Genomic DNA, 9,939 nt, shown 5'->3' with positions numbered 1-9,939 from the left:
GTATTTCTTATGCTCTGTGTGTCATTACATAAGAATCTTCCTCTGACCTTGTTTTGTCCTTGTGCCCCTGATGCTGCTTTGTTTCATTCTGCTCACGTTATGATTTTCCTGATGGAAACAGAGAAAGAACCAGAGAAAAATAAAGGCACAGAAGGAACCCATTCGGCCGATCTTGTCCATGCCAGCCTAAGGAAACCCAGGTGTCCTTTCCAAGCTCACCTTCCTGCACCCAGCCCGGAGCCTTGCAGCTGAAAGCATGATGGAGATCCAAATACTTCATGCCAAAAATTCACCAGGATTTGGAACTCTCTGGCTGCCTGAAGTAGCCGAAATTAATACTTCCAATCATAACAGCTGCAAGCAGCATTCGAACCTGCACGGGAAACCCCATTTGATTTTAAGTCCAAAGCCTTAACCACTCAGTCATCGCAGCTGCACATGTGTCAGAATGATGGAACCACCCCAATAACGTTCATATTAACTTCATCAGGTACCAGGATTGTGCAGAACACAGTGAGTGAGCTGTAATTTTATCTTTGTCTCTGATGGAGAACTCATTTATTAGGTCAGAGATTTGTTTTTCTATTTCAATAATTTTTCATTTGAAACGAATTACGTCCGAAGAAAAAAAAGAAACTTTTATTGTTTTATTTCATTCCTGTCAAATGTTGCGTTCGCCCTGTTTTTGTCCCCTCGGTTTAAAAGACAAGAGGCCGTGGACAAGGTTCCACATAAACTAGCCGGGAATCGAACCCAGGTCAATTGTTTGGAAGGTAGCTGTGCTCACCACCAGACCACCATCGCTCAAACAACCCTTCTTTTCAATAGTTATAATTAGGAACTACTTTCGCTGCTGATTTCATCAGACATTTGGTGTACCCATGGCACAGTTTGTAAACTGAACTTGGCTTGTCTCGTTTTTCTGGACAGTTTCAGCCACCTTTTTACTATTGTTTCCGACTGAGAACTCATTGATTAGTTTTGAGGCCTGTCCTTTCATTTTAACAAAGTTTCCACCGAAAGTAAATTGAAGCTGGATTTTCCATTAGAAACACAGTGATGGTGAGAATCTTTAGTGAATTTTATTTTAGGAATGCCCACCTGCTGTTGTGACCTGCGATAGTTAATTAAATAAATCGAGAGATTCCGAGAGCACATAATTTGTATTTTCACCCAAAAGACACAATGATCACTGCAATCACTATAATAACTGAAAACCCCCCAGATATTATTAGCTCTGGCCACGGAATCTGGTTAACAGATATGGTCCTGCACCACATGGACTGCAGCGGTTCCAGAAGGCAGCTCATCACCACCTTCCCAAGGGCAATTAGGGATGGGCAATCAATGCTGACCCAGACAGCGACACTCACATTCCATGAATGAGTTGAAAGACAATCTGTGGGGAGCGGGCCTCAGAGTGTTTAACAGTTACTGAGGTGAAAACTAACTCACCCCCTGGAATCCGGAGCAAAGGCCGGAAGGAGGAGAAATTCCGTCCTGGGACCATACAGTTGGTGAAAGTTTTGTCCTGTGAATGTGTAGATGTGAATATTGTGGAAGAGAGAGTGTATGAAAGGTGCGGGCGGGTCAGACGAATCCAACTGTGTTTGTGTGTCTGTTCTGATCATGAGATCCTCGAGTCTCTCTTGTGTAAAATAAAACAATTTTCAATCAAAGATTCCCCCCAATCCCCCTGCTGAGCCCCAAAATGAGATTTCAAGGCAATTGTTTCGCTAAATTGAAGATTTCAGTGGCAAAGTCGAGAACATGTCAGCTATCGCGTGTGAGAGCGCGATCAGTGCAGCAGGAAAACGGGTTTCAGTGGAAAATGGAGTCCCCAGTTCGAGTGAAACCTTTTCAACAGCAAACATTCGTGTGTCAGAGACATGAAGGATGTGAGCTGGATCTCTGGAGAGGCGGAATTTCATTGCAATGGGAGAGTTTGTGAGGAGAGAGAAACACAGAGAGGTTGGAGGAGCCGGGAGCTGACAGCAGCTTGTCTCTGCTCCGTCCGCTCTCTGCCTTTAAGTTGCTCTGTGCCGCCACCACTGGGTTCATTTCGGATCCAGTTCTGACTCACACAGATTTTCCACACACTCTCGGATATGACTGAAACTGCAGCCGCCGAAACGGCTCCTCCAGCCGCTCCCGCTCAAGTGAAGTCTCCCAGGAAGAAGAAGGCGGCTCCCCGACCTGCGGCAGCCGGTCCCAAGTTAGGCGAGCAGATCCTCAATGTTGTGGCGGGTTGTAGCGATCGCAAGGGGATGTCCCTGGCCGCGATAAAGAAAGCTTTGGCTGGCAGCGGAGTGGATGTGGGGAAGCGCTGCTCCCAGATCAGGTTAACGATCAAGAGGAAGGTGGAGAAAGGCTCTCTGGTGCAGACAAAGGGACAGGGCGCCTCCGGCTCCTTCAAACTCGCTCAGAAGGAAAGCCTGGGGAAAATGGGAAAGAAGTTGAAGAAACCAACAGCCAAAAAACCTTTAGTAAAGAAAACAGCGGCCAAGAAGGTGACAACAAAGAAAGCAGCAGCCAAGAAACCCGCAGCAAAGAAACCCGCAGCAAAGAAAACTCCAGTGAAGAAATCAACAGTGAAGAAAACAAGCAGCAAGAAGGCGGCAACTCCAAAAAAGGCGGTGAAGAAAGCAGCCCTGAAGAAAAAGTCTCCTGTGAAGAAGGTGACGGGCGGAAAGTCTGTCAAAAAAGTGACTAAATCAAAGGCCAAACCCAAAGTGAAAGCAGCAAAAGCGAAGAAAGCGTCAGGAAAGAAGTGAAACAACCCGAGCAAATTGTAAACCTCTGAACCCAAAGGCTCTTCTCAGAGCCACCCACATCTCTCAGGAAAGAGCTGATCCCGCAAGGAAATGATTCCTGTCCCGCGGCCCGGCTCATTCTCAATAGAGATCATTTCAAATTCAGACTAAAGCAAAACACAGCAGAGGCTGAATTTCATTTGAATTTCACATTTGTTCAATCGCCACTTTCTCTCATAATAAAGATGTCTGGTAGATTCAGTGTGAGACAGTAACACTGGCGGCTAAATACCGCTTTCCAACTTCAATTTCAACACAGATTTCTCCAAACAGCTGCAATAAGGTATTTGTAAACAGCTGGAAGCGGATGTGGGTGAGGATGTTACTGAGGGAGATTCTTGCTGTGTTTAGGTCGGAATATTACTGACTGGGAATCATAACGGGGCCAGGTTTAAAAACACAAAAGCAAAGAGTCACGACCCGAAACGTTAACTCTGTCTCTCTCTCTCTTCACAAAAGCTGCCGGAGCTGCTGATTATTTGCAGCATTTTCTGTTTTGATTCCATATTTCAAAGCTCCGGGTTTGTGGAAACTCTTGAGTGTGAAGGGCGGCTCTGGAAGGGTTTGTGTGGGGAGCTGTGTTTCGCTTCCATTGTGAATAAACGGGTTGAAATTGGCGGTTGCTGAAACTGGAGGTGGAGCTGAAAGATCAGGGGCCGTTCTGTGTGTGTGTGTCAGTCCGGCTCTCTCCTCCCTCCCGCTCTGTGTTTAATCTTCACTCTGTCTCCTCCCCTCTCTGCTCTCACTCCGCCTTTCTCAGTCAGGTCGGGGCGGGCTGTATAAAAGGAGCCTGAAAAAGTTCCTGTCTCATATTGTGCAGAGATCTGAGTGAAGAATCATCATGTCTGGCAGAGGGAAAGGAGGCAAAGGACTGGGTAAAGGCGGCGCAAAGCGGCACCGCAAAGTGCTCCGTGATAATATCCAGGGCATCACCAAGCCAGCAATCCGCCGCCTGGCTCGCCGTGGCGGTGTCAAGCGGATCTCGGGTTTGATCTATGAGGAGACTCGCGGGGTGCTGAAGGTTTTCCTGGAGAATGTGATCAGGGATGCGGTCACCTACACTGAACACGCCAAGCGCAAGACGGTCACTGCCATGGATGTGGTGTACGCTCTGAAACGCCAGGGCCGCACTCTCTATGGATTCGGCGGCTGAACAACTGCAACCTTCCTTCCGAACACACGACAAAGGCTCTTTTAAGAGCCACTCACCGCTTCACAGAGAGAGCAGTGACCTGGGGACGGAGCTGGGACAGGCTGTTCAGTGTTTGAGATGCATGTTTGTTTTGTTTAGGTTACAGTGCGGGAATCACCGAATTTAACATTTCATTTGGAGCAGCCATGCGGATTGTTTTTGAAATTTTTAAGTGGATTGTCGAAGCAGCCCCCAGTTGACATGTGCCCTCAGTGAAACGCCACATCACTCCTGTTTAATCACCCAGTGTTTGGATAGAGTTTATCAAAGCTTTCTCTGGAATAGCGGAGTTTAGTAGCAGCAGCCGGTGAATCGTTCAACGGAACCAGTCCCAGTTGTGATGCTATTTGCCCCCAGACGGTTGTTTCCTGCACTGAAACTGACGCTTTGTGAAACTGATCAGTTTCCGCTCAGTCATTCACAAACCCGCAATTCCCGCAGTTTGAGCCGCTCCAACCCCAGCCTGCTTCTGATTGGCCATCCTCTCCGCATTCGCAGCTCTGAACCAATCGCAGAGCATCGAATGTGAACATTGAGCCAATCATTGGCTTCAACTGTCAACCAGCAGAAATTTTGAATTGGGGGAAATGCCGCCAATTTCAGCGCGGGAAAGGGAATTGAGACAAATTCTTAACTTATTAAAAATAGATTCTCAATTAATATTCTGCTGTAAGCTTATTTTACAAAGAGGTTTCATTTCTGAACATTTGTCCGCCACGGGCGGCAAACGGCTCTATTCAGTAATGTCAAACGGGACAAATATGAAGTCACTCTCTGTAACAAACAACAGACTCAACCCCTTTCACACCGGCTTCAGGGAGACACAGAGAAGGATTTCTGATCCTTTCCCCCGGAAACGGCGGCGAATGTTACAAGCGGCACGAGAGGGGAAATCTGAATGGGCTGGAGAGGAAAGGGATAGGGATCGAGTGGAACAGCGGGAGACTCTGGGAATGAACAGCCCAGAGAGCGGGGAAAGGGTCCAAAGCACTAAGTGCAGGGAAATAGACTTCAAATCTTCAATATTTCGAGTAATGTTTGTTTTAATAAGGACGGGATAAAGTCTTTTATACAGACGGCTATTTCCTGCATCGAAAACTGCCCAATTTCTGAAAGGCGCGGTTAACAAAACAACTGAACCAATCAGAACCTGAGTTACAGACATTAATTCCCTGGTCACAGTTTGATTGAAACTTCCTGGGCCAATTCCCGCTGGGGGCGGTTCCTCACAGAGTTTAAAAAGGCGGCAGCAGGACAGACTCTGTATTAATAGTTTGCGTCTCAGAGATTGTGCTGAATCCGCTCAGAAAATGGCCAGGACCAAGCAGACAGCGCGCAAATCGACCGGAGGGAAAGCTCCTCGCAAACAGCTGGCTACCAAAGCTGCCCGGAAGAGCGCTCCAGCCACGGGCGGAGTGAAGAAGCCTCATCGCTACAGACCCGGCACTGTGGCTCTGAGGGAGATCCGCCGCTACCAGAAATCCACCGAGCTGCTGATCCGCAAACTGCCCTTCCAGCGCCTGGTGCGAGAGATCGCTCAGGACTTCAAGACAGACCTGCGCTTCCAGAGCTCGGCCGTCATGGCCCTGCAGGAGGCCAGCGAGGCTTACCTGGTGGGGCTCTTTGAGGACACCAACCTGTGCGCCATCCACGCCAAGCGAGTCACCATCATGCCCAAAGACATCCAGCTGGCCCGCCGCATCCGCGGGGAACGCGCCTAAAACCCGACTTCAGCATCAAGTACAACAACGGCTCTTTTAAGAGCCACCAAATCGGCAAAAGAAAGAGCTGCGATCTCCTGTTAACGATTCTAGTGTTTGAATTCCCAGGACTCCAGTACTGAATCCTTTCCATGTTACAATTAACTCTCCGTTGCATTGAGGTCACTCATATCTCCAATCCTTTGATGGTTAGAGTAAAAACGATGCCGTTAACAGTTCTACCGCAATTCAATTTTAAAGTGGTTTTATTAAACCTGCGATCATTTCAGTTTCCGAGCAATAATTCCGCAAATCCACTTTCTCCGCACATGTTTCGAGTCGCAGCGAGTATTGAAAATTGCGTCAATTAGGTTCAGAATATGAAGCATGTCTCAAACAGGAGCCCACTCACACAGATATAGCCATTGCAGGAACGCTTGCACATTCGCATGGACAATAATTAACACTTTTCCAGATAGTGACTGACTTTGAAAACCGATGGGCTGCAGATGAATGTCCTCGCAGATTATCACATTTTAAAGCAATTATATTTGAAATAGGATCATTTATGTTCACTGGGATAGTTTCCCCAATAAACAGCAGCAACTTGCATTAAAATACTGTCTGTGTCAATAGTACGGATTGGTAGAACAAAGTGGGAAACAGCTGTGCTGTGAATAGCAGTGCAGAAACTGACCGATAGACACCAGCTCGCCCTTTTTCAGATAAAATGAGTGGCTCTGAAAAGAGCCTTTGGGTTATCAGATTAAAGAATGGGCGCTTCACTTGCTCTTCGCGGCCCCAGCGCTGCTTTTCTTGGGCAGCAGCACGGCCTGGATATTAGGCAGCACCCCGCCCTGAGCGATGGTCACTCCTCCCAGCAGCTTGTTGAGCTCCTCGTCGTTGCGGACGGCCAGCTGCAGGTGTCTGGGGATGATGCGGGTCTTCTTGTTGTCCCGGGCCGCGTTCCCGGCCAGCTCCAGGATTTCAGCGGTCAGATACTCGAGCACAGCAGCCAGATAGACCGGGGCTCCGGCACCCACACGCTCAGCATAGTTGCCCTTTCTCAGGAGCCTGTGAACACGGCCCACCGGGAACTGCAGTCCAGCCCGGGAGGAGCGAGACTTGGCCTTGGCCCGAGCTTTCCCGCCGCCCTTTCCTCTTCCAGACATTTGCACAATCTCACAAACACTTTCACAAAGAATCAGCAATTTCTCCAGCATTGACTGTTCTTATAAACTGACAGCTCCTCTGATTGGCCGCTGCTCTATTCACCTCATTTGCCTATATTCTTCACCAATCAGCTCACTGGAAACAGAAGAGGGCGGGATTTCCCCACAACAACCGGCAGAAGCAGAGAATTTGTCCATTTCCAAAAGCCCGCCAATTTCATTGTGGGAAAGGAGCGAATTCAAATCAATGTCGCCCTCAGTCAGAGATTTCAAATCCCTTCTATTGATTTGCTTTTATTCAGCTCTTCCCGTCACCAATCGGAGGCGCGGCTTTAACATTTTCTTTCAATGTGCTTCATTCTCCTATCGCTTTCTAACTGTCCCGGGCGGGAATCAATCCCTGTTCACAGCATTCCCAGAAGGAAAACACTCCGTTTCGTCTTCAATCAGAACCCACTCTCCTTCACAGAAAACAGGGAGCCGGATCGAGTCCTCACACTGTCCTTATTCCGCTCTGTAATAATCGCACTCCGGAATGTTACCCTGCGGAGAATTACTGTGAATAAAATGATGAATCAATGAACATTTCAGGAATTGAGGGAAGGGACCGTTACCGCGAAAAATAGCCGCGAATGAGGTCATTTCGGAGCTGTGAAAATAACAGAATAATAACAGTTTTCAGCACAAAGCGAAGGCAGTGAGTGAATTCTGGGTCAGTGTTTGGTTCACAGGACAGGAGACACAAACAGCAGTCGAAGTTATTCCATTTTACATTCTAACCATCGAATAGGAAGGTGCCGGATACAGCTTTTCACAGAGACTGACGATTAGATTTCCTCACCCAAATGTTATTGGAATGATGATCAAATAGGATTCGGGAAAGATTTTTCCCTCCATCCCTTCCATTCTCTGGATTTACACCGGCTGAAAGAACAACGAGAAAAGTTCATAGTGACAGAAACAGATTATCCTTGGGAACACATTTAGTTTGAAACGTCCTTGTGATGTAATAGAGCAGAGTGGTTATGTTTGTGGCGAGAAGCAGGAAACTGTAGACGAACAGAGGGCCGTGTTTTTATAAAATTCATTTGTGGGACATGGGCATCGCTGACTGGCCAGCATTTAATGCACATCCTGAGTTGCCCTTGTTCAGAGGACAGTTGAGTGTCAACCACAGTGCTGTGGCTGTGGAGTCACATGACGGCCATACCGGGTAAGGACGGCAGATTTCCTCCCGAAAGGAAGTGAACGAGATAGGATTTTCTGACAATCGACAATAGCTTCACGGTCATCAGAAGATTCTTAATTCCAGATATTTTTTTATCAAATTTAAATTCCATCAACTGCCGTGGCAGGATTCGAACCCGGGTCCCCAGAACATGAGCTGAGTTTCTGAATTAATAGCATAGTGATAATACCACTCGGCCATCTCCTCCCCCAGTATATAGACATCATTAACTGGTAGGTGAAGTAATAAAGCTAATAGTCTATGAAGGATTGGAATTTGTGTTACAGTTGCAGAAAACTCTGTTCAGACCCCATTTAGATCACTGTGTTCATCCCAGGAAGGTTAGATTGGCTTTGGAGTGGGAGCAGCAGAATTTCACCAGTGATGCCAGACTCAAATGATGAGGACAGATTGCAAAGACTAGTCCTGTAATAACCTGAACATGGAAGATTAAGTGGTGATGTGAGTGAGATGTTTACAGTGAATGATTTGATAGGGTGCAGAGAGATAAACTGTTAGAATGAAAACAGATGGGTGACGGTGAGAGGGGCTGGGAGAAAGCAGTCCGTGCAGGGATCCCCGGTGGTCGTTCCCCTTAGCAACAAGTATTCCGCTTTGGATACGGTTGAGGGGGATGACATACCAGTGGTGAGCCGCAGTGAGAGGATCTCCAGCACTGTGTCCGTCTCTGTGGCTCGGGAGGGTAAGGGGCAGAGCGGGAGGGCAATAGTAATTGGGGACTCGTTAGTTAGAGGGATAGATAGGAGGTTCTGTGGCAGCAAAAGAGACTCACGGATGGTATGTTGCCTACCGGATGCCAAGGTCCGTGACGTCTCAGACCGTGTTTTCCGGATTCTGAAGGGGGAGGGGAAACAGTCACAAGTCGTGGTACACATTGGTACCAATGACATAGGTAAGAGAAGGGACGGGGATTTAAAGCAGGAATTTCTGGAGCTGGGCTGGAAGCTGAGAACCAAGACAAAACATGTGGTCATCTCTGGTACGTTGCCGGTGCCACGTGATAGCGAGTTGAGGAACAGGGAGAGAGTGCAGTTAAACATGTGGTTGCAGGGATGGTGTAGGAGGGAGGGTTTCAGATACGTGGATAATTGGAACACATTCTGAGGAAGGTGGGACCTGTACAAACAGGACAGGGTGCACCTGAACCAGAGGGGCACCAATGTCCTGGGAGGGAAATTTGTTACGGCTCTTCAGGGGGGTTTAAACTAATTTGTCAGGGGAGTGGGAAAAGGGGTTGTAGTCCAGAAGTCAGTGAGGGTGGTGAGGTATTGGGGAAGGTATCAGGGTCAAGGGTGGGTACCGGTAGACAGGAAGGTGGGTTGAAGTGTGTCTACTTCAATGCCAGGAGCATCCGGAACAAGGTAGATGAACTTGGGGCGTGGATTGGTACTTGGGACTACGATGTTGTGGCCATTACGGAGACGTGGGTAGAACAAGGACAGGAATGGTTGCTGGATGTTCCGGGGTATAGATGTTTCACTAAGTGTAGGGAAGCTGGTAAAAGAGGTGGAGGAGTGGCATTGTTAATCAAGGATAGTTTAACGGCTGCGGAAAGGCACTTCGAGGGGGATCTGCTCACTGAGGTAATATGGGCTGAGGGTAGAAATAGGAAAGGAGCAGTCACGTTGTTAGGAGTTTACTATAGGCCCCCAAATAGTAATAGAGATGTGGAGGAAGAAATTGCTAAGCAGATTATGGATATGTGTGGGGGTCACAGGGTAGTTGTCATGGGGGACTTTAACTTTCCAAATATTGATTGGAACCTTTGTAGGTCAAATAGTTCGGATGGGGCAGTTTTTGTGCAGTGTGTACG

General features: G+C 47.8%; 4 protein-coding genes and 1 non-coding gene across 5 annotated transcripts; 3 read left to right on the top strand and 2 right to left on the bottom strand.

The window, feature by feature from the left end:
• Positions 1-352: 352 nt before the first annotated feature.
• On the bottom strand, positions 353-433 carry trnal-uaa (transfer RNA leucine (anticodon UAA)). Its single transcript has one exon. It is a non-coding gene; the product is annotated as a tRNA-Leu (tRNA).
• A 1,675-nt stretch (positions 434-2,108) lies between these two features.
• On the top strand, positions 2,109-2,774 carry LOC144484697 (histone H1.5-like). The gene has a single exon (XM_078203141.1). The coding sequence runs from the start codon at positions 2,109-2,111 to the stop codon at positions 2,772-2,774; it is 666 nt and encodes a 221-aa protein (XP_078059267.1).
• Positions 2,775-3,654: 880 nt separating this feature from the next.
• Positions 3,655-3,966, top strand: LOC144484702 (histone H4). The gene has a single exon (XM_078203145.1). It carries the CDS (start codon positions 3,655-3,657, stop codon positions 3,964-3,966), a length of 312 nt encoding a protein of 103 aa, XP_078059271.1.
• Positions 3,967-5,192: 1,226 nt separating this feature from the next.
• On the top strand, positions 5,193-5,726 carry LOC144484708 (histone H3). Its single transcript, XM_078203149.1, has one exon. It carries the CDS (start codon positions 5,316-5,318, stop codon positions 5,724-5,726), a length of 411 nt encoding a protein of 136 aa, XP_078059275.1. The 5' UTR covers positions 5,193-5,315.
• Positions 5,727-6,487: 761 nt separating this feature from the next.
• LOC144484732 (histone H2A-like) lies at positions 6,488-6,877 on the bottom strand. The gene has a single exon (XM_078203164.1). It carries the CDS (start codon positions 6,875-6,877, stop codon positions 6,488-6,490), a length of 390 nt encoding a protein of 129 aa, XP_078059290.1.
• Positions 6,878-9,939: the final 3,062 nt, after the last annotated feature.

This window comes from Mustelus asterias, unplaced genomic scaffold, assembly GCF_964213995.1.
Source record: "Mustelus asterias unplaced genomic scaffold, sMusAst1.hap1.1 HAP1_SCAFFOLD_124, whole genome shotgun sequence".
Lineage (NCBI taxonomy): Eukaryota > Metazoa > Chordata > Chondrichthyes > Carcharhiniformes > Triakidae > Mustelus > Mustelus asterias.
The sequence above is the reverse complement of the archived record's forward strand: the minus strand, read 5'-3'. Positions and strand labels throughout refer to the sequence as shown.